Here is a 24396-nt window from a genome sequence, read left to right as displayed (position 1 = left end):
GGAAGGTGTCTTTGCCCATGGCAGGAGGGTTGGACTGGATGACCTTTAAAAAGACCCTTCCAACTCCAAACTATTCCTTGATCCTCTGCCAATGAACACCAGGAAGATCAAAAACTATTTTTTTTTCTCTCTCACACACTCCTCTTGCAATTAAATGTGAACAAGTTAGAGGACAAGCAACTAGAAACACCCAGAATTCAGCAATTAAAGAAAAAAACAAACATGAAAAAAAGCAAAGATAAAATAAAGGCACCAATTGGAATTTAACAACTGGATGCAGAAGTGCTCCTGCTCAAAGCTCAGCTCCATCTCAGACCTTCCACCCCACAGAGCTGCCGAGGACTTTGTGGCTGCAGGCCTGGTCTCTGCCCACTCTGTTATTGTTATTTGTTATTCTCCAAAACCCACAGCAGAACTGAGGCACAGACACAGAAAATGAGCTCTTTGGAACCAGAGCTGTGAAAAAACACTGGAAATGCTACGGAAAGAAAGGTTTAGACTATTATTTTTTTGTTTCTCTGAGTTCAATGCAGATACTCCCCATCCCCTCAGAGGACAGGTCTTGTCATGAGGCTGCACCCCCTCTGTAAGCAGCTTGTAAATTATTCTTAATATCACACAATGAACACCCAAGGGGGAGGAAATGGAGCTGTAGCCAAATGTGAGGACAGCATTTAGGAGGAGTAAAAGCAGCAATCTTGCTGAGAACTCTGCCAGCACACTGAGACAAACTCTTCTATTTTCCAAAGAGCAAACCAATTTCCAGCATCCTCAAATAGTCAGGACATTGATTTACATCTCTCACAAACAAGAGCAAAGTGAGCAATTCGATATCTGGGAGCTGCACACGGCTCTGGAGGCTCTGTCAGATCTGGGGGTTTGATAAAACAGTGGGAACACTGAAAATACACTGTTCAGTGTGTTCCCTGCACATTGTCCCATTAAACAGCAGCCCTGGGCAGCTTTGGGGGCCCATTCATCTGTGAGATCTGACAAGATCCCAACCCTGGGTAACTGTGCTGTCCTTTTCTCCTGTCTTTTACACTTCAAACATCCTCCTCTGCCATTTAATGTCATTAAGGGGCTGTTTGATCACAAAGCTCTGGCCCAGGAACAAGCTCCTCCTGTCCCCTTCTTATTGGATTTGCTGGGAAATGTCCCAGTGAAGGAAGGAATGATGAATTTGACTCCATGTTCTCAGAAGGATAATTTATTATTTTATGATACTATATTATATAAAGAATGCTATACTAAACTATACTAAAGAATGCAGAAGGGATACAGACAGAAGGCTACAAAGATAATAATGAAAACTTGTGACTCTCCAGAGTCCTGACACAGCTTGGCACTGACTGGCCAAAGAGTGAAAATAACTCACATGAAACCAATGAACAATCACCTGCTGGATAAACAATCTCCAACCACATTCCAAGCAGCAAAACACAGCAGAAGCAAATGAGATAATATTGTTTTCCTTTTCTCTGAGGTTCCTCAGCTTCCCAGGAGAAAATCCTTGCTTTTCCTGAACCCACTCCGACTGGGCTGCTCCTCTTGTCCTAACAAACCTCTTGTGAAGCAGAACATTTAAATGCATCTCATCAAAAGCCTTATAAGACAACAGCTTGAAGGAATGATGGTATTGCCACATTCTCTAATAAAATTCCAGCCACTTTCACTAATTTTTCATCACCAAACCATTTTTCATCTGAAAATGCTCAACTCTGTGTTCAAGCAGGCAAAAGTTGAGCTGTGGGTTAAAGCCCTAATAGCTGAACAATGACCAGAGTTACAGAATTTACTGATCCCAGCTCTGATGATGCCCTACAAAAACCTCTGTTCCACCTGGGATTCATTTGCTCAGCACTGCCATTTCCCAAGGAACCACCCTGCTGCAAAGAGCTCTTTAACAGCTCCTGTCTGATCCCTAAAAAGCCAACTTTGGGAGCTCATTTAAGCAAAGCAGCTGAAAAAAAGGCTCTTGGGTCTTGTTTTTCATTCCAGTGAACAGACAAAATTTGCTGCTCCTCATTATGAAGGTTTCATTATCCACGAGCTTTTATGGGACTCTTGTAAAATGTAATGTACTATTTTCCATGATTTATGTCCTGCTGGTGATATCCTTTGTACCTTCAGCCCTTCCAGAGAAAAGCACACGAGTTCCTGGTGGCCCAAAGGCACAATTTCAGATTTGAAGGAACATCACCTGCTAATTCCTGGTGCTGAATCCTTGTTCTGACACGTTCATGGAGCTACAAATGGGCAGTTCCTGTAGAAATGGGTCCTTGGAAGATTTTGGGAATTTTCTGCTCTGCATCACTACCAAACCCAGAAGAAAACCCAAGCATCTATACAAGCATCAAAATTAAGTCTCCAAATAAAAAAATAAGTGGACTGTAGCCAGGTATTTGATGTTGGGGCCACACACAGGACCAACTCATGAAATTACACAGAATGAGCAATTATGTGTTACTGTCCTGGCTTTCACCACATGGATCTAAAATCTCCTTGATTTTCCCTTTCTTTCCTCAGACACTTCCCCAGATCATTCAATTCTAAGAAAAAAATGATAAAGGCAATTTACCCAGGCCATAAGAAGAGAAGAAATCTTTGGAAGATTTATTGAGCACGATTGGAGTGGAGGCACCTGTGACAATGAACTGGCACAGAGGCACAAAATGTCACCTCCTGGTGATATCCTTTGTACCTTCAGCCCTTCCAGAGAAAAGCACACGAGTTCCTGGTGGCCCAAAGGCACAATTTCAGATTTGAAGGAACATCACCTGCTAATTCCTGGTGCTGAATCCTTGTTCTGACACGTTCATAGAGCTACAAATGGGCAGTTCTTGAAGAAATGGGTCCTTGGAAGATTTTGGGAATTTTCTGCTCTGCATCACTACCAAATCCAGAAGAAAACCCACTTCAAAATCCTCATAATCTATACAAGCATCAAAATTAAGTCTCCAAATAAAAAATAAATTGACTTCAGCCAGTTATTTGATGCTGGGACCACACACAGGAACAACTCATGAAATTACACAAAAAAGAGCAATTATGTGTTACTGTCCTGGCTTTCACCACATGGATCTAAAATCTCCTTGATTTTCCCTTTCTTTCCTCAAACACTTCCCCAGATCATTCAATTCTAAGAAAAAAATGATAAAGGCAATTTACCCAGGCCATAAGAAGAGAAGAAATCTTTTGAGCACGTTTGGAGTAGAGGCACCTGTGACAACAAAGTGGCACAATGGCATTTTTTAGATTCACCTTGAAAATTGGATATTCCAAGCTCTGGTTCCTGCAGAGATTCTGCAGGAGCAGCTCTGGAGGTCTCCACATGTGGAGAAGTCTCTGGTTCTTGAATAAAGAGAACCAGGAGCAGTTCCTAGACCTGGCCTTAGAACCACCACATTGCCTGCCCATACAAACTCTTTTTGCTCCAAAAACCATTATAAATAAATATAAATAAATAAATAGCAATTAATTAGCAATTCAACAGTACTTATTGTCACTATCAGCTCATCTTCTGCTGGATTTCTAAGAATTATTGTCCCATATTTTCCAGGAAAAGGCACCCTTGGGTTTGTGAGCACCTTTTAGAGTTCCAGGAAGAGCCTGGCAAAGCAGGAACCTTCCTAAATACCCTTCAGAGTACAGAAAGTTCAAGCAGAGAATTATAAATTCATTTCTGTGAACTGGCATGAAGGGAAAGTGTTACTGGTGAGCTGCCACATCTCCAATCCTCAGGTGAGCATTTCCAAAGGATTTGTTTGTTTTACGTGCAGCAGGAACAGCTTTAATTTCCTTATAAAGATTCTACAGCACAAGGTAACATCTCCTCTGGGAAGGGAGAGCAGGAAGGACTCCAAATTTTGGCATCTTTGCTGGGATGGGATGAATGAGTCAGTGCTTTAGAATGGCACCCATTAATATGCACAGACACTTTGTTTCATCAATAAAAAAGCCAAAGAACTTAAGTGACTACAGGCAGAAACAGCTTTTGTTATGCATAGGCATAAGTTTGAAATTCTCTGCTAGTTGTGCAGTCCTGGAAAAGGCTACTTTTAAATAAAATTACAGGGGGGAAAAAAATCTACATAAGTACATTGTGCACTTGAAGCAGAACCATATGCATGTTTTATGCAGATCAAATGTTTTCTGTTAAAATCCACATCTTTGCCAGGCTGAGGGACACTTGCCCAGCACTTCGGTGAGTGACGCAGAGCACAAGGAGGAGCCAAGGAAAAGATTTTCTGGTGCACTGGGTGAGAAGAGCAAGAAGGGATCTGCTAAATAAAAAGATCAGGAGGGGCATCTCCTGCTCTGTTCCCCAGCTGTGAGGTGAGAGATCCCCATCAGCTCCATAATTTCAGACCTTTTGGGTTTTATTACTACACAGAAGAGCAATATTTTAATGGGAGAAAGTAGCAGACACTATCAATATCACTGAAAAATGAGTATTTTAACATTTAAAGGGGTTGGAACTAAATGGTCTTTTAGATCCCTTCCAACCCAAACAATCCTATTTCCAGTGAGGCTGGGATTCAGGTTTTTGTGGTTTATTTCCTCAGTTCCTCAAAATCCTGTGATCTTTTGCAAGAAAACTGAACTGAACTTCCCACTGATCACAGAGAAGAACAGGAATTCTTGAGTTTCTCCCTCAGAGTTTTCATACTTTCAATTTTCATATATTTTCATTTTCTCTTCCATATTTTGTGCAGTTTCCAGCTCTGGAAGTTTGTGACTCCTCCCAAACCTGCAGGACACAGAAAAACAGCCCCAGGCTCCAAGAACCAGCCTGGCAGGAGCAGAGCTGATGAACAAAACCCCTCCAGGAGCAGAAGATAAGAATAATCAGACAGAACAATCTGAGAGGTAAGTGTGACAAAACTAGAAACAAAAGGACAAAAGAATTAATAAGGCTGAAAAGAGAAGGAAATATTCTCTGCATTTGAGGAATACTGAAACAGTCAGGTTTGAAAAGGGGAAGAGACTGGAGGTCACTTCTGTATTATTCATCAAGGACAACCCCACTTATTAATCTCCTGAAACAATACAAAGATTAATTTCCCCTCTCTGCAGCCCTTCCAAAAGCTCAGACAAAAGCCCCCAGTGAAAAAGAGTTTTCCTTGCTGTTTGTTTCAGTAACAGGAATAAAAGATCAGCCCCAGATTATTCCTGTGTACAGCCAGACCTTTAGTCAAAGTTACAAAGCTCCCACAAGGAACAGATTTGACCTTTTGGCTCCCACACAATAAAAAACTTCAGTAATATCTCCACAAACCTGGCTGCCTGCAGTAAATAATGCTGAGGAAAGCACACAAGAATGAACCCACTGCAAATCTATGCTGCTCAAGAGATCAAGAACACCATCAAGGTGAGAACAGGCACAGGAAACTGAGTGTGTTTAAGAAGCTGGAGAGGGAAAAGATGATTTTCCATGAGGAAAAAAAGCCAAGTTTTGCCCCTGGACACAGCACCCACTCGTTCTGTGACAAAATCACCTCAAAGGTTTTCGTCTCCCCTGAGCCATGAGGGGATGATTTGTCTCCTCCTGCTCCAGCAAAAACAGCTGAAAATCTACAAATGAACATAAATACTTAAATACTCACTGCTGGAGCTTCCAGGAGTACTGAACTGGGAAGTCTCAAGGAATTTCCGAGGTGTGGATAAATTGGTGACATCCATCAGAGGCACAGGAGAGGAGTCTTTCACAAGGGACCTGTGGGAGGGGAAAGAATTAAAGCAAACAGTTGATTATTATTTATAATATTTATTTACAACAAATATCCACATATTCCTTACATTTTAAGCCTAAGAAACAGATTAAGCCTAACAGATGTTCCCATTTCCAGGCCTTCTGTCAACTTCTAATCCTCCAAACTTCTTTATTCCCTCCAGAAACCTCCACCCTTTTTTCCTGTCCTTCACATTCCTGTTTTGAGCCCACCATGTACATCCCTTCCCAAATGAACCTCCTTATTCAAAAATTGAAACATTTAAAAAATTCACATTGTATTAATTGACAAAAAAGTGCCACAGTGTCCCAGCTGCTGGACGTGGCAGGAGGACACAGGCAAGAAATCATTTTTAGGAGAAAGAAATATGGAAGGCTCCTACAATGGAGCTCAGGATGATTACTTAGAGGTGAAAATGCTCATGGAAATGTGAAAAAACAAAGGTTAGGCTTGGTATCCTGCAGAGGAACCACGCAAAGCAACAAGGCACCCTTGCTTCAAGAGCTGGTGTTATCAAATATTCAAAATGTGCATCAGGGAAAGTGAAAAAAAGAGAATCCAGAGTAAGAGAAAAGTGCCTGTAGCAACCACAAAATACAGTTAATTAGCAGTCCCCCAGTCTGGGTGCACCAAAGCTTTGTGGCTGTTTTTAATTAAGATAAGTAAGGAAGAGACTGATGACTTGGTAGCAACCCTCCTTCCTAGAAATTTCAATTTCAACCAATCATTTCTTTCATTAATTCATTTAATGCAACTGGCTATCTTGCCTTGTATTTTTGGCATGCAGATTTTTATTCATTCTCATAACAAAATGTTGATTTATCTTTTCTTTGTATCTCTATCAAGTGCTGGCTCCCCTTTGGTTTCCCACCTCTCCTACTGTGCAAAAATGATCTCTCAAAACTGCCTCTCTCTTTTCCAGCCACTTTCTTCCTTCCCTGAAACAACTCAGAAGTAGGAAATTCAGGGGAAAATAGCCTATATTTACTAAATTTTCACTGACAACAGGCACCAAACAGGTAAGAAGTTCCAACACCTTTAAAACACCTTGGAAGACATTGAAACCAACACATTTCAGCTCAGACACTGAAGTATTGTGGCCTCCATCTCATCACATTGGTTGGGAGGCTTTTAAATTGTGGGTATTTCCTAAAAAATGAGCAGCTTTTCCCTGACTGGAGCCTCATGAGCATGACATTTGTAGGAGAGGGATAAGATCAGGAAAGGGAGAGAATGCACAGAGGAGCTGTCGGAAGCAGCAAAACCCCAACCAAAAAAGAGAAGCGCTGAGAAAAGTGACAGAATGCAAACAAGCTTGGAGGTGCATCAACAAATCTGAATTTTCTGCTCTCCGGAGCCACAGAGCTGAGGGATTTGCATGCGTCTTGGGTTGGAAATGGGGGTGTGTGTTCTATTTGCCACCTGTCAGAGGTGGGGCAGTTCTCTCTGTCCATGGGGCATTTTTCTTTATCTCTCCCACAGCCAACCCTCCCTCCAGGAGATCTCTGCTGTCCATGGCCACTGAGTGTCCCTGCAGGGCTGATCCAATCCCAGCATCCCATGGGGAGATGCTCCGCCCAGGGGAGGAGCCAAGCATTCCTGCCTGGATCCAATCTGAGCCTGGCACAGCACAGCAGCCTTTGCCCCCTGCACTGCCAGAGGAGCAGCTTTCTGCTGCCCTGCATGGCCAGAGGGAGCCCAGGCCCATCTGCAGCAGCCCTGGAGCTGCAGAGGAAAACTCCCCCCTTGTGCAGGATCCCTGCTGCAGCAGAGCCACAGCTGGCACTGCAGGGGTGTCACCACATTTCTCTTCACAGATAAAAGCAAGGCACAATTCTTCCCAAGAACATTCTTATGTCATTTGCTGTGCCTGTGTTTGTGCCAAAGTAGAATGCAATATGGAGATTATTTACCCACAGTGATGGTGTTTTGTTTCCTTGGCCTATCAGGGCCAGGTGTGTGTGTGTGTGTGTCAGGACGGCTGGGTGACAGTCACAAGATTCTGTGCAGTGTGTGCAGAGTTGAGTGCTTGGCAGATTCAGTTTACATGTAATGTAATATAATATAAAATAATAAAATAATTAATTAGCCTTCTGATATCCATGGAATCCTCCTTATCATCCTCTCCCCTCAATGGGGATTCCCTCTGAATTTGATACAGGAGGGCTGAGCCACCATGGAATGGGACTGTGCCACCACCCTGACCCACAGGGTGTCAGCTCCTATTCTGACTCTGGCAGTGTTGTCTTGTACTACTGCATCCATATTTTTATATTTTCTTTTAATTTGTTTTTCCCTAATAAAAAACTTATTCCTATTCCCGTATGTTTGCCTGAGAGCCTCTTAATTTCAAAAATTATAATAATTCAGAGGGAGGGGGTTTAGGTTTACATTCTCCGTTTTAGAGGAGGGTCCTGCCTTCCTCAGCAGACACCTGGCTTTTCAAACCAAGACAGATTTCCACCAACACCCTGACCCACAGGGTGTCAGGTAATTTCTGACTCTGTCAGGTTCTTTTTCTACTATTATATTTGTATTTTAATTTTCCTGTTAAAGAACTGTTATTCCTGCTCCCGTATCTTTGCCTGAGAGCCTCTTAACTTCAGAATTATAACAATTTGGAGGGAGGGGGTTTAGAGTTTCCATTTCAGGGGAGGCTCCTGGCTCCCTCAGCAGACACCTGGCTTTCCAAACCCAGACACATGGCAGAGATGCAGTTTGGGGTGTCGGGGGTGTTGGGGAGGGCCGGGCTGTCGCACCCGAGGCGCGCTCTGTCGCGGCCGCGCTGCCCCACGCGGTTGGTGGAGCGGATGTAGAGGTGCCGGTGCAGCTCGTCAATCAGCACCAGGTGCAGGTTCATCTTCTTGCTGTGCAGCTCCAGCCTCAGGTCACTCAGCCCCTCCACCTGCAGGAGGGGACCCTCCAGGGAATCCACTGCCGACACCTGGGGGAAAACAGGGGACATAATTTAGACATCCATTCATTCAACCCTTGCCATCAATTCGTTCAGTTTTGCAATTTTCTGTGACAATTATATTTTCTGGAAAAATCCCTTTGCCCAGATTCTGCTCCTGGGAAGCTGAGAAGCTTCAGAGAAAAAGGAAAACAATATTATCTGATTTACTTTTCCTGTGTTTTGCTGCTTTGGAATGTGATTGGAGATTGTTTATCCACAGGTGATTGTGCATTGGTTTCATGGGAATTGTTTTAATTAATGACCAATCACAGTCAGGCTGTGTCAGGACTCTGGAAGGAGTCACAAGTTTTCATTATTATCTTTTTAGCTTTCTGTCTGTATCCTTTCTGTATTCTTTAGAATAGTTTAGTTTAGTATACTTTAATATAATATAGTATCATAAAATAATAAATTATCCTTCTGAGAGCATGGAGTCAGATTCATCATTCCTTGTTGGAGACATCTTATGGAAAACCCTTTCCTTAGGATTTTTGCTCCTGAGAAGCTGAGAGGCCTCAGGAGCAAAATGTAAACAATAGTTATCTGCTGCTGTGGAATGCAACAGGTGCATCTGGGATTGGTCTCATGTGGTTGTTTGTAATTAATGGCCAATCACAGTCAGCTGGCTCGGACGGAGAGCCAAGCCACAAACCTTCGTTATCATTCTTTCTTTTTCTATTCTTAGCTAGCCTTCTGATGAAATCCTTTCTTCTATTCTTTAGTATAGTTTTAATGTAATATATATCATAAAATAATAAATCAGCCTTCTGAAACATGGAGTCAGATCCTTGTCCCTTCCCTCAACCTGGGACCCCTGTGAACACCTTCACAATTCCTCCCTTCATCTGGGAACCCCACAAATACAATAATTTTCCTCTTGGATTAGGGAATGTGTGAGACCCAGGATTATTCTAACCTTAAAACTCTTCTAAAGCAGAAAATCTTGAAGTAATATTTTAATATTTCTTTATTTCTATTCCCAAATAAATTATATAGAAGGGTCTGACATCCAAATGATTCAGATTTAATGTGCAGCCTTCAAATATTAAGTGTATGTACAAAACAAGTTAGTGAAAACACAGTTCTTAAATAAAAATCAAAGCATGGTTTATCCCCAAATAAGAGGATTATTAAGTAGAAAAGTGTTAGAAGAAGATAGTGACAATGCTGTTTGATGGCTGCTATTCTTTCCATTACAGAAACACCAAAAAAAACCCCCATTATTCCAAATTCAGCAAATGGGGAGAAAATGGCTTTAATTTAATTTGTTTAAACTCATGACTGAAAAAGCTTGGGAGACCTCATCCTTTAGTCTGCACAAGGGCTATGTCCTGTGGCTACACCATTTGAATATCTGAAATAACAACCAGCTGACATCCCATGGGCACTGAAATTCCCTAATTTTCTTTTCCATCCTAAAAATAAACGTGGACAAAACCCAAACACAGACAAAACCCACCAGGAAAGACAAATCAGTGCCTAAAAGCAACACTCTCCCTGTGCATCCCTCCCAGTTGGTTTTCTATTTAACAGAGATTTCCAGTTCCTAATAAATAAATGATGGCATCCCTCTGCAGCTTCCAAACTCTCAGTGCTGATGTTGTAAGAAACTGGAAAGAGCATGTTTGGCATGCAGAGGTTTAAAATAAAATTTAAAAACCCATTCCCTGCTAACTGAGGGTGCTGTCAGTGAAATAAGACATTTTCTTGCACTTCAGGATCTGGGTTCAGAACAAACCTGTCAGCCAAACATTAAAAATTAAAAGCAAAGATACAGCGAGTAGGCAGCCCAGCCAAGGGCTGCTCCCTCAGTACCAGTAAATATTAACTCTGCTGAAAGAACATCCATCACCAGAGTATTCCTTTACTGGCCTCCAAGCCCAGAAAAACTTGGAATATCCATGGGACAGCCGAGCTTTGTATATTAAGTTTTAAATCTCCTCACTTGCCACACTACACTGTCCATCTTCTTCCTTCCCAGTATCCATCTGGGAATAGCTGGCAAAGTTTGGCCATCACACATCATAAAACCACCCCAAAAATGATGGAAAAACCTCAATTTCCTTCTCCCCAGAGGAAGTGGCAGAGCTCACCCAAGTGGAGGAGCTCAGCAGAGACCGCATGGGAAACTCAGGCAGAAGTGGAAATGTGAATTCCTCTCCTCTTCCTTTGGTATTATTCCCCAAATTTCCCCATTCCAAAGGCACCCTACTGAAAGAACATCCATCACCAGAGTATTCCTTTGCTGGCCGCCAGGCTCAGAAAAAACTGGAATATCCATGGGACAGCCAGACTTTGAAAATTAATTTTTAATCTCCTCACTGTCCATCCTCTTCCTTCCCAGTATCCATCTGGGTATCGTTGGGGAAGTTTGGCCATCACACATCATAAACCCACCCCAAAAATTAAGGAAAAACCCAATTTCCTTCTCCCCAGAGGAGGTGGCAGAGATCACCCAAGTGGAGGAGCTCAGCACAGACCATGTGGAAAAAAATGGAAATGTGAATTCCTCTCCTCTTCCTTTTACAGGTGGGGATTATTCCCCAAATTTGCCCATCCCAAAGGCACTTGAATCCTCCCAAGTTGCCCCAAGGAAGCTACAACTACCCTGAGAGTGGACCAAAAATCCCGCCAGAGCAAGCAGCAGGAGCAATTTATCACATTTTAAACATTTGTCATACTGAGAAACTGAGAGATGAAAAAGCAGCCAGAAAAGAAGTGAAAAGTGCCATAAAAAAAAAATTCCAAGACATCCAGGAAAAGTTTGCTCTGAAACACAAAGAATGGGAATTTAAACTTTCCACTCAGCTCTGTTTTTGTCTTGCCAGTTCATTGCTCACCAAAAATATTAAGGCCAAAATACAACTCTCAAAGACATCTTAAAAAAATAAAATTGAATATTCAACCATTTATTATATTCATGTTCATGGAAGTCGAAGGTTGGTTTAGATGGCAACAAATAGAAATATTCTGCTAAAAACCAAACCAAGTATTTTTCCTTTCTGCAGTTTGGCTTTCAGAAAGATGATTTAGGTCCTGGCAACAAAGCAGCACCCAAGATTATATTCCAGAATAAAAAATATGAGATTAAAACCTTTGTGTGCTGGATAAACCAGCCCAGAACAGCATAAATGACCAAAAGGAAGCAAAACATCAATAAAAAAATGTACAAAATTAAATATACACTAAAGGCAGATCAACAGTGGAACTTTAGATGGAACTTTTTTGACTTAATGGCCCCACTCAGCTCCTAACACACCAAATTTGGATTATGCAAGAGATGCCAATCAGCTTTCCCTGGTTTTTAACCCTCCCATCCAAAAGCACTAAAAGATGTGGAATTGGATAGAGAGAAGAAGAGTTATCCTGCAAGACTCCAGTTAACACTGATAAGGGAAAAGCAGCCCAAGGAAACCTGGAAATGAGATGTACAGAAGGACTGAAGTGGTTCCAGGCTCCAGAAAAAGCAGCTGATGGTCACTCCTGGCTCTTCTTCCTACACACACAGCTCAGTTAAATGGAAATAAAGTGATTTGTGTTAGTTTTTCTGCAGGGGGATCCCAGCATTGTGGAAAAAAACTGCTTTACAATGATTAAACTGTACCAAAAGAACAGGCAGTGCCCACCAGCACCACCTTTAATTCCTGAATTCAGCTCTCTCTCCCATTGAAACACACAAAAAGTGTAATTTAGTCAAACACTAATTAAAATATTGGCCTGGATTAGCAGAGAATTTGGCTTAGATGATCTGATAGCAATTCCTGATGTTCAAATCTCCTTATCTCTCTCTACTTATTAGTACCTACAATGAGCAAAGGCCCTTTAGGAAACAGAGATGAAATAAGGCTGAAAAAAGAGCTGTGCTTTGTAGAAACTAAAAATTGCAAGTTTATAGAAAATAACCATGGCACCAGCACCATTAAGCAGCTTGTTTAAAGGTCACAGGCAGTTTAGAGCAGGGCTTAATTGCCTTAAAAAGAAAACACAGCTAAACACTTGCTCAGTGGAAGAGGAAATTTGGAAGGGTTTAATTCAGCATTTTACAACAAATGAGAACCTAAGTGTTAACAAGGTGTTTGTCAAAATTCTTTCTTTCCTGACTTCAGCCAGAGTTTCCCAATCTGCTTACAGTGAAATCTATTTATTCCCTCAGGGTTCTGCTGAACCCCTACAGGCCTGAAGCGAGCAGAGATAAAGAGAAAAGTCTCAATTTTTTCCATCAAAATAATGATAGAATCATAAAATCATGGAATTATGAAATCGTTTGGGTTGGAAGGAACATTAAAGATCACCCAGTCCCCATGGGCAGGGACACTTTCCACTGTCCCAGGGTGCTCCAAACTCATCCAGCCTGGCCTTGGACACTTCAGGGCTCAGGAATCCAAAGCTTCTCTGGGCACCCTGTGCCAGCGCCTCACCACCCTCACAGGGAAGATTTCCTTCCTCAATTATTAATTATTATTAAGGAATTCCTTCCTCAATTATTAATTATTCTACTAGAAAACTAAATCCTTTCTGTTTGGGAAACCAGTCTGTTCTGAATTTGGACAAAAGATATGAAAACATGAACACACAACTGAGAAAGGTTTAGAGAAAACAATGTGGTGGGTCATAATTTGAGATAAAAAGAAGTTGTACATAAACACAATGTGACAAAAGGGAAAAAGCTGAGCCCTCAGGCCTGGAAGTGAGCAGAGATAAAGAGAAAAGCGTCTTTATTTTTTTTTCAGAGAGGGGGAAAAAACCAAAATAATGATAGAATTGTAAAATCATGGAATGGTTTGGGTGGGAAGGAACATTAGAGATCACCCAGTCCCCATGGGCAGGGACACTTTCCACTGTCCCAGGGTGCTCCAAATCTCATCCAGCCTGGCCTTGGACACTTCAGCGATCAGGAATTCACATTTTCTCTGGGCACCCTGTGCCAGGGCCTCACCACCCTCACAGGGAAGAATTTCTTCCTCAATTATTAATTATTTTACAAGAAAACCAAATCCTCTCTGGCTGGGAAACCAGTCTGTTCTGAATTTGGACAACAGATATGAAAACATGAACACACAACTGAGAAAGGTTTAGAGAAAAGAATGTTGTGGGTCATATTTGAGATAAAAAAAAACGTTGTACATAAACACAATGTGACAAAAGGGGAAAAGCTGAACCCTCAGAATAAAAGAGTAAATAAATAAGCAACAACCCAGAAGGTTGCAGCTGCCTCGCTGGTGAATACAACATTGCTGACATTTAAAAGGAGAATTGATCTGCTGCTTTTACAAGGGACTCACTTTCACAAGGTACAGGAAAGGAAAATGTCTAAAAACCAGCTGAAATAAATGTAGCCAGATCTAAACAAGCAGGTCACTGAATTCCATTTGCAGGAGATAAGGAGTGAGCCTGCAAACAGGAATGTCCTCACCCTGCAGCTTTGGGGACTTGGCAGGGGGCAGAGAGACACAAGAGCCACAAATTCCTGGAACAGAATTCCCAGAGCAGCCCCTGGTCCCTGGAAATGTCCAAGGAAAGGTTGGACACTGGGGCTGGAGCAGCCTGGGATGGTGGGAGGTGTCCCTGTCATGGCAGGGGTGGCACTGGGTGGGATTTAAGGTCCCTTCCCACCCAAACCTGTGAACCAAAGAGCTGTGATGTTGGTCCTTTTGTGACCCAGAGATGGGACAACTAAAATAACTTATTAAATAAACTGAGTTTAATGTTATAATGACATTAATTGTTACAGTGACAATATTAGTGATAGTGCTTTATGCACTTCACTGTACACAACGATTGATAAAGCCATCAAAGAAGTTTTTTCCCTTCAAGAGAGAGGGGGAAATGTGGGAAGCGGATTTGTAGAGAATTCTCAAAGCCTGACAGAGAGCTCACACCTGTATGCAAACTTTGAGATGGGAAATGCTGAGTTAGAAATGCCCTGGAATGGGACAGGCATTGCTGAGAGAGGAATGGAACTGGAAACAAGTTCCAAAGGGTGGCCTTGCAAATAAGAGTGGAGCTTTGGAGAAACAGAACTGTGAAAGATGCATTGCAGTGGGACCCACCAGGGGTAATTTTAGGTGATCGGCATTTAAAGCATTTACAGCAAGAATACAGACCAAGAAACACTTACAATGTCTTGTAATTAGGAAATAATTGGCTTCTGATTGTGATGGTGTGAATTATAACATCTGTATTGTCTCACTCTTCACATGAGACTGAAAATGGAATAAAAGTTTTTAAAACACCTCTCAGCTGCCCCATCTCTGGGTCAGAAAAGAGCTTAATCCAACACTGGGAGAGAGAACAGCAGCAAGAAACACTCCCAGGTGCCACCAAATTCCTCTGCCACCCATCCCTGTGCCACCCACTGCCTGGCACAGCAGTGTGACAGACTGAGCAAAAGGCATGGAAAAAACAACTTGAGAAAAGGGAGGGGAACAAATAAAGCAGTTTGCCATGAGTTGTACCTGGAGAGCAGAGAGAAAATGTTTTCTTCAGCAGGGTTTGTTTGTGTTCTCTATTTTTACCCACCTCAAACCTCCAAGTGACTCCTAAGTTTATTAGCAATGAAATAAGCAAGGAGCTCCTGAATTTAAGGCTGCAAAATCCCCACATTTTTGATGGACAATGCAGGGAATCACAGAATGGTAGGAATCACAGAATTCCAAAAACCCAAAGCTTGTGAAGCCCTCAAACCCTCCACTGCTGGCAACACTTAACAAGCACATGATTAAACCTGCTTTAAATTGCATTTATATCCTTTAATTCCAACCTTGACAAGTTTTATCAAGGCTGTGGTTTTAATTCCAATATCTTTTGGATATAATAGTTTTCAATTCCAGTATCTTTTGGATATATCTTTTGGATTTAATATCTTTTAATTCCAACCTTGACACAAGTTTTAGCAAGGCTATCAAGTTTTATCAAGGCTGTGTTTCATCTGTAGATTTGTTGCAGTGTTTTGGTTGCAAGGTGAATCAGGATGAAGCTGAAAAGTGATGGCCTTTGAGGATGGGCCAGCCAAAAATTGGGATACAAGAAAAGCTTAAAAAATAATAAATTCAGGGGTTGGGAATTGTCTGGTACCAAATTGCCACAGCACAGTGTGAGGTAGCATCAAAACAAATCAGTGAATAGAAATTATTAAGATGATCCTAAACTTTAAAACCACCCTGGTGATCCTAAAGCAGAGTCTTCAGGTAAAATCATGGAAAACAGGAAAAGCACCAAAGATCAGTGATGATGTTCCTGACAATTGCTGATATTCCTAAAAACAGGAAAAGGAGCAAAGGAACCCAGGGGATGAGGATTAGTGAGGAGCTGATGGACAGCACTGGGTGGATATTCAGGGGAGGGAAGAAATTGCTCCCAGTTTTGTTCACCCTTTAAAATCTTGTAAGAATCAACAAGCAAAAAAGCAAAGAAAGAGCTGCAAATTATGATTATTTTTCTTTGCAATATTTTGGGAAGAGCTGAAGTGACTCCCCTCCATGGCATGAAAGGATTTGTGAGCAAATGAAGCACAAAAAGGGGGGGGACTCACACAGATGACTGAAGCTGAGAGGGTTGGAAAATCACTTTGGAAGATTCTGAGCCACACACACACACAAAAAAAGTGCTCAGATTGCAGGAAAACAGCTCATCCTGGGACAAGCAAACTGATCTGAGGGGGGAAGGAGACAAAAAAATATACAAGTAAAATAGAAGTGTTATGTTGGACAAACCTGGCTGAAACACCTTAACACAAAGGACAAACAGCTTTAATGTCTCTGAAGTGCTCCAATGGCAATGACCAAACACTGTTTTCCCTCTGCCAACTTTTAAATATTTATAAAATTATGTTCCTCACTTGCTGTCCTTTCCTCCAGCTAGAGAAATTTAATTCTTTTGCATTTGCCTCAGTCACCCATCAATCATTCCCCTTCCTCCTCCACTCCTGTAATTCATCAATGTCTTTCTAGCAACAAAGTGCTGGAACCAAAAGTGGAGCTCAAGGAAGAGAGGGGCTAAAAACAAAGAGGTTTATCCAACTGCTCACTTGGACCTGAACACAAATTCTGCAATTTCTCCACCAGCATGGACAAATGACTTCGCTGAAATGGCAGAATTATCCAAGACTTTTTCCTTTCACTTCTCATTTCCATTTTCATCCCAAATGTTTCAAAAATGCTTCAGTGAAAACTGAATTTATTACACCTTTCCGCCAGCTTTAAAGCTGCATTTTCAAAGCAGTTCAATCAGATTTATTTCTCCAGATTTATTCAACCTGGATTATTTTACAGTGTCCCATAACCCTTCAACAAATTTTTCATGGTGTTGCTGCAATGTTTTATTGGGGATAAAATTCTCTTCAACATCCCAGATTTTAAAAAGAATTCCTGGACAGCCCAGTGATTGCTGGAAAAGCATCCTCTGTATTCAAACTCTGCTCCACCTGATTTTTTATTAAATTTGTTATTAAAGAAGCTTTTACCAGCTGAAATGAAGGGTTGTTATTAGCAGAGCCAAGAGCCCCCTGGTGATGCTCTGAGGAGAGCTGGGGTCAAGCACGTGGCCATGTAAATCAGCTTTAGGTACTAAAACTTCATGCAAGAAACTGCCCTAAAAATGCAAATTACAGCAGGAAAGAGTGAGAGTAAGTCATTGATAACGATGGAAAAAAAAAAATAAAGTGTTTTTAAGGGAAATTCCATGTTCTAATGTGTTTAAAACTAGCTTAAAGTTTATTAAAAAAAGAATAAAAGCAGTATTTAAGGAAAAAATTAAATTTAAAAATAGTCTTAAATATTAAAAAAAAATCTTAAATATTTTTTAAAAATTTTAAATTTAAGGAAAAAATAGGAAAAAATTACAGAGGAGAGGTGAAAAGTGATCTAAGAATAAAAACCCAAATCTTTTTGCATAAAGAACTTATCAGTATTCTATCAAACTCAATCTGGACAAACCAAATACCCTCAGATCCTCCTTGTGTGGCCCCAGACCTTTCAGACACACAAAGCCCATGATTTCCATGGTTTTTGGAATCATCAGAACATATCCCAGGTATATATAGAATTAATAAAATTAACCAAAAAAATTTAATAAAATTAATAAAATTAACAAAAAACAAGGTGTCTCTTCCTCATCAGTCTTTCACCTTAAGAAATCAGATTTGCCAATCATTAACAATTAACAGAAACCTCACAGGAAATGAGAGAGATTGCACTTCTCAAAAGAGAATTTCAAGCAGAGCAAAAATTTAAATTTACCTATAAAAACCCAGGATGGTCTGAGTTTTTACAGGTAAATTTAAATAGGTTTCATTTCTACAGGATCCCAAACAAACCCAGCTCTCTTATTTCCACTTAATTCCAAAATATAAAACTCTTCCATGGCACCAATCCCAGAGCTGCACTCAGGAATGCAGAAAGCAAATGAAAGTGTTTTTATTGATTTTCCCTGTTCCAGCTGAAAGGCAGGCAGTAAATAAAATGCAGGCTGAGAACTGCATTGTTATTTTTTATTTATTTCATTATTCCAGGCTACTTCAGGTGTAAGAACTCTGCTCACTACAAGGCATTTTTAATTGAAAGGTTTTCCTTGTGCCATCCTGAGGACAGCCACAGGTGGCAGCTGCAGCCAGGTCATAAAAATGATATTTTTACATCTCAGCCATGCCCAGGGCTAACAAACAGCCAGTTTTGCAATGAGGTGTTGGCACTCCAAAGGATTTTCCAGAGGATTAATGTGGAATGCAGAGGAGGTTGTTGAGGGGGACACAGAATCAGAATTTGGGTTGTTAAACCTCACCCATGGCAGGGACACCTCCCACTGTCCCAGGCTGCTCCAGCCTGGCCTTGGACATTGCAGGGATGCAGGGGCAGCCCCAGCTGCTCTGGAATGAGATGTTTGTTATGGGATGAGTAAATATTTTGCACACAGAGCAAAAACATTTCATTATTTTAAAGCCCTTGTTTGACTCCCCACAGCAAGTGGGGCTCCTTGTCCTCACTCTTCTCCAGGCTGTCCCAGCCTTGATTAATTTCTCCTCTATCTCCTTTTCCTGTGCCACCTTCACTTCTTCCCCAGAGCAGCTGGGGCTGCCCCTGATCCCTGCAATGGCCAAGGAAGGATTGGAGCACCCTGGGATAGGGGAGGTGTCCCTGGAATGAGCTTGGAGGTCCCTTCCCACCCAAACTGCTCTGGGATTTGGGACACTCAGAATCCATCCTGGGGGATTTTTATGGAAAATGGGGAGAGAAAAGAGAGGAGAAGGGAAGGGAGACCCTTCATGGTTTGCTGAGATTCCCAGTGAAGCCCCTGGGCCCATGAATGTCTGGGAGAGGAGATGGATCCAATGTCAGGCTGGGAGAGCTGGGAATGTTCCCCTGGAGCAGGGAAGGCTCCAGGGAGAGCTCCCAGCACATTGCAGGGCCTGCAGGGGCTCCAGCAGAGCTGCAGAGGGACTGGGGACAAGGCCTGCAGGGACAGCACACAGGGAATGGCTCCCACTGCCAGAGGGCAGCCATGGGTGGCATCTTGGCAGTGAGGAATTCCTGCCTGGGCTGGCATTGCCACAGCAGCTGGGGCTGCCCCTGATCCCTGCAGTGCCCAAGGCCAGGCTGGAGCAGCCTGGGATGGTGGCATTGGAATGGGATGGGCTTGAAGGGCCCTTCCCACCCAAACCATTCTGGGATTTGGGACACTCAGAATCCATCCCCAGGGATTTTTATGGAAGTTGGGGATGGCAAAGGGAAGGGAGACCCTTCCTGGAGTGCTGAGATTGCCAGTGAAGCCCCCAGAGCCCAAAATGCCTTCCTAGAGAGGAGTCGGGGTGGGGATGGATCCAATGCCAGGCTGGGAGAGCTGGGAATGGAGGGAATTCCCTGGAGAGGGAGCCTGGGGTGGGATTTTGGGAAGGGATTCCCAGAGCAGCTGGGGCTGCCCCTGATCCCTGCAATGGCCAAGGTTGGACCCTGGGGCTGGAGCAGCCTGGGACAGTGGGAGGTGTCCCTGCCATGGCTGGGGTGGGATTTAATGTCCCTTCCAACCCAAACCATTGTGGAATTCCATGATTTCTGCACAGCATTTCCACTTTTCAACAGCCCTTCCTGTTCTGCCCCTGCTGTCACCCAGTCACTCAGCTGTGTTGTACATCTTGCCTTTAAAAACACAAAACCACTTTTTTTATAAAATGCCAAATGTGCAGGGAGAAAGCAATCAGCTCCAAAAAATCCTCCTGCTATTACTCACATCACAAAGCAGAGCAAATATATATATATATATATATAATTAATTTCCTGACATTAAAAACCTAAAGTTTAAGTCTTTAACACTGGAAAAGAAAGCAAAGTAGGTGTTGGAGCATTCCCTGCTTCTGGAGAAACAAAATACTGACAGCTTTTCATTTCCTGGGGAAAAGACACAGGAGAAGGATGAGCCCGTGAGGAAAACACCAATTCCTCACTCTGGAACACAGGGGGTGGGGGAAGTGAAGAATAATCAAAAAGCTCCATCCTTCCTTCTTCCCACCTTCATTCTTCCTTTTGTCTTCCTAATAAAAAAAATCAGGTGGAAATAGCAAAGATCCTCCCTCTTACCCCATGGAGAGATTTCTGCAGTTTCGGTGTTTATTACCTGCCACAAGGGCAAATCCACACACAAAACCAAAGCAGCCTGAAGTTTTTATTTAATTGTATGACATGACCTTAAATTGCTTTATTCAACAATATTTCTTCACTGTTTTCAGCATTTCAGCTCCTGAATGATAGAAACAAATGGCAAATATTAACTTTTTTCTATGGGGACCTCATGTGTCAACAGCGGAATCAGAAGAATTAAAGTAACAGCACAGATCTTGAGCTAATTAATTTATTAATTACTATGCAGAGCATAATCAGTGCACAGCCCAGTGCTGGGGAGATTGGACATGCAACTGTTTATTGCAAGGGTGCATCTCCTGTCCTGGCCTCTGCTGATGTCTGCTCTGGTTTCTGGTGCTGTGGAGCACTCCCAGAACTTCTCCTCTGCAAGAACTTGGATTCCTCATTCCAGCAGCCAAGCTCAGGCTCCCAGGGAAGTGACAGCAGTGTCCCTGATGTGACAATGGAGGTGACAGTGTCCCTGGTCCCTCCTCACTCCCCTCTCTGCAGACTGTCCTTAGGAAGCTCCTCCTGGCTCACAATTTCCCCTCAGCAGCGATCACAGAATTATGGAATGGTTTAGGTTGGAAAAGAGCTCTCAGATCATTCCCAGCACTGCCAAGGCCACCACTGGTCCACGTCCCCAAGTGCCACTTGCACATGGCTTTAAATCCCTCCAGGGATGGGGACTCCATCCCCACAGCCCTTTCCATGAAGGAATTCTCCCAAAATTCCCCCTGAGGCTCCTCTGGCCCAGCCTGAGGCCATTTCTTCTTCCTGTCCCTGTTCCCCCCTGGCTGTCCCCTCCTGGCAGGGACCTGTGCAGAGCCAGGAGGTCCCCCCTGAACCCTTTTCTTGTTTTACATTAAACAAGAACCACCCACAAATGGCTGAAGTGCCCCATAAAAGTGAATATTGCTGTCAGGAATTCAGTGCGTGAAAAAGCAGCTCCATTTCAGGCAAATGTACAAACTCACTCCATCAAAAAGGCACATAAAGAAATGGAAAATAACTCAAATGCATTCCAGCTCCAACAGGCATTTTATCTGTTCCAGACATTCCCAAATTCTCCAAAGCTTCACAATTCAATTGGTTCTTTTAGACACCCTGTAATGTGCAATTATAGGACAGCAAACCTGTGCTCCTGAAATTATCAAGATGCTGGAGGAACACACAACAGGAACATCAGATATTTGTGTGCTGCTCTGGCTGGATACAGAATCAGAAAGGAAAAAAAAGCTGTCACTTAAAAAAAAGAATTTAACTTCATACAAATGTAAGCTGTCACAAAGTACCTCTGCATTGTGTTTATCCAACTGGGAAAAGCTGCCAGTCTTTTATTAACAATCCTTGCCTGCATTACTCAGTCACTGCACATTAGAACCAGCAGCTGGAGAGTTTTGAGTGATAATGAAACCTGTAACAAGCCATCCTCAGCCTTCTTCTCCAAACAATAAGGGAATTAAAATTTCAATTTAAATGCAGAGGTTTGAAACACGCTTCAGTGGCAAAATTACTTCAATTAATGTGAGTGGAATACAAAGAGCAGGCTGCAGGGATGGGGTGCAGCAGGCTGGGATGATGCAAAGGGCTGATTCTGGATCACAGGGCTGCAGGAACAGCATCAATCAGGGCTGGAAGAGCACTCTGGGCCTCTCCTGAGCCACCAGCAGCTGGTTTTACCTTGAGGGATGAAACCAAAGGACAGGCAGATCTATGGACACCGTGCCTCCCTGACACATCAGCAATGATTTTACATAATGTCCCCATCATATCAAAGGAGAAGGGAATTATCCCCAGCCAGTGAGTGATTACAACATCACAGCTCTGTTAACACAAGATGGCAAAAGCCAACGAGCCTGCAGTGATTTTTGGCCAGGGAAAAGCTCCAAATGCAGGTGAATTACTGTTTCTTTATACAGGCACATTTGTCTTCAAATGAGAATTGCAAGTGTCAAAGAGTGGCTGAAATTGAGTGTTCAATTTCCACTTGAGGTTTCTCTGCATTCCTTGATATATATTCAAAAAAGCTCATGGACTAACAGCTGCTTTTTATATCATTACTATTTGATTTATTAGAAAATATTTGCTCTGCTGAAAACAAAAAAAAAACCAACCAAACAGAGCAGCAGCAGAAATGCTGCAGAAGTTCCATAAATCAGAGAGATCTAATGCTGTCTCTCCCTCATAGCCACAGGCAACTTTACCCAAGCACACAAATTTATACACACAGAAGTGTTTATATTTAAAATAACCATATACAAAATATTGCAAAGCAGTAAAGATCAAATACACAGGTTGAAAACCATTTCTAAAGCATAATGGATGAGAAATTTTAAGCAGGGTTATTTTTCTTTTTACACTTCCTAACATGGATTTCAAATAGGAAATAGATTACTTGTCTGGCATTTTGAAAAGATTTTTTTAATTCAAAAAGAACCCTCAAAAAAAAAACCAACAAAAAAAACCAAAATAAAAAAAATACCCAAAAAGCAACCAAACCAAGAAAACTGGTGGAAAAAACCACCAACATTTCAACACATACTGGTGGCAACTGTGAGTATCATATTTTGGTACCTACACTGGACACCCTTAATTTCCACCTCCTTTTTCACATCTGACAATTGAAAATATCAGGCAAACACCACACTTTGATTTTTATTTCTGGAGCTGCTCAAGGCCAGGCTGGGCAGGGCTTGGAGCAGCCTGGGACAGTGGGAGGCGTCCCTGCCATGGCAGGGGTGGCACTGGGTGGAATTTCAGGTCCCTTCCAACCCAAACCTTTCCACAATCCTGTAACTGCAGCAGGACTGGCACAGGAGAAGAGGAGGAACAGAAAAACAAAAGGAAGGTGATGGCAGAGTGAAACCAGACACGAGGATGGGACAGAAACAACAAAAATCTGGTGGGTTCCACAGGCCCTGGGATGGGAGTGGCATCCAGCTGTGGGAAATCCAGCACAGGGAACAAGGTAAGGTTTACAAAGTCATGTTTAAGATGAAATAAAATAAAGCAAAAAGGAGGAAATTAAAGCTCAGAGTGACTATTTCCAGCTCTTTCTCCTGTTGGGTAATGACTTATTGAAAAGAAGTGAACAGGCACAGCTAAGAGAGACAACAAAGGGCAGTGAAGGGGGAAAAAACAACAAAATAAAGCAATAAAAAGATGGCCTTAAAGGCACTGACTGGCAAAGAGGAGTAAGAAACAGAGGTAGCACTTCTACTTTTTGTGGTTCAGGATGGAAAGGACCTGTGGAGAACATCAAATCCACTTCCCTGCCCAAGCACAGACACCCAGAGCCATGTCCAGCCTGGATTTGGAAATTTCCCACACAGGGAAACTCCAAATCCTCTCTGGGTCTTCAGAGCTTGAACTTGTTCAAGTTTTCAACCATCCCTACAACAAAAAAGGGCTGGTTTAAGGGGTAGTGCCTTTGCCTCTACTTTTCGTGGTTCAGGATGGAAAGGACCTGTGGAGAACATCAAATCCACATCCCTGCCCAAGCACAGGCACCCAGAGCCATGTCCTGATCGGATTTGGAAATTTCCCACACAGGGAGACTCCAAAACCTCTCTGGGTCTTTAGAGCTTGAACTTGTTCAAGTTTTCAACCATCTCTACAGTAAAAAAGGGCTGGTTTAAGGGGTAGTGCCTTTGCCTCTACTTTTTGTGGTTCAGGATGGAAAGGATCTGTGGAGAACATCAAATCCACTTCCCTGCCCAAGCACGGGCACCCAGAGCCATGTCCAGCCTGGATTTGGAAATGTTCCACACAGGGAGACTCCAAAACCTCTCTGGGTTGTAGAGCTTGAATTTGTTCAAGTTTTCAACCATCCCTACAGTAAAATAGAGCTGGTTTAGGGTGAAACCATTCCTTGTGTTTCAGGCTGTGCCCATTCCTCTTCTCCCATCCCTGGGCACCATAAAAGAGAGTATGGCCCTGTTTTCTTTGCACCCTTACATGAAACAATAATAACCATGGAAAACATCTCCCTGAGGATTCTCCCAGCCTCTCTCCATGTGTGAGATGCTCCTTAACCATTCCTGTAATCCCCTCTGGCCTGGACCCAGTGACTCCACCTGTCTTTGCTGGAGAG

General features: G+C 42.5%; 1 protein-coding gene across 2 annotated transcripts in view; it reads right to left on the bottom strand.

Moving 5' to 3' along the window:
- EXOC4 (exocyst complex component 4) overlaps positions 1–24396 on the bottom strand; it is a 371202-nt gene that overhangs the window by 314867 nt on the left and 31939 nt on the right. For both annotated transcript variants that reach the window (XM_058805259.1, XM_058805260.1), the window contains exons 4-5: positions 8495–8679; positions 5610–5719 (exon numbers count right to left, since the gene is read on the bottom strand). In XM_058805259.1, the coding sequence (XP_058661242.1) occupies positions 5610–5719; positions 8495–8679 (295 nt within the window). The remainder of the gene's footprint in view (positions 1–5609; positions 5720–8494; positions 8680–24396) is intronic.

Source organism: Ammospiza caudacuta, chromosome 5, assembly GCF_027887145.1.
Source record: "Ammospiza caudacuta isolate bAmmCau1 chromosome 5, bAmmCau1.pri, whole genome shotgun sequence".
NCBI lineage: Eukaryota > Metazoa > Chordata > Aves > Passeriformes > Passerellidae > Ammospiza > Ammospiza caudacuta.
Note: the sequence above shows the minus strand (reverse complement) of the source record. Positions and strands in the feature narration are given on the sequence as shown.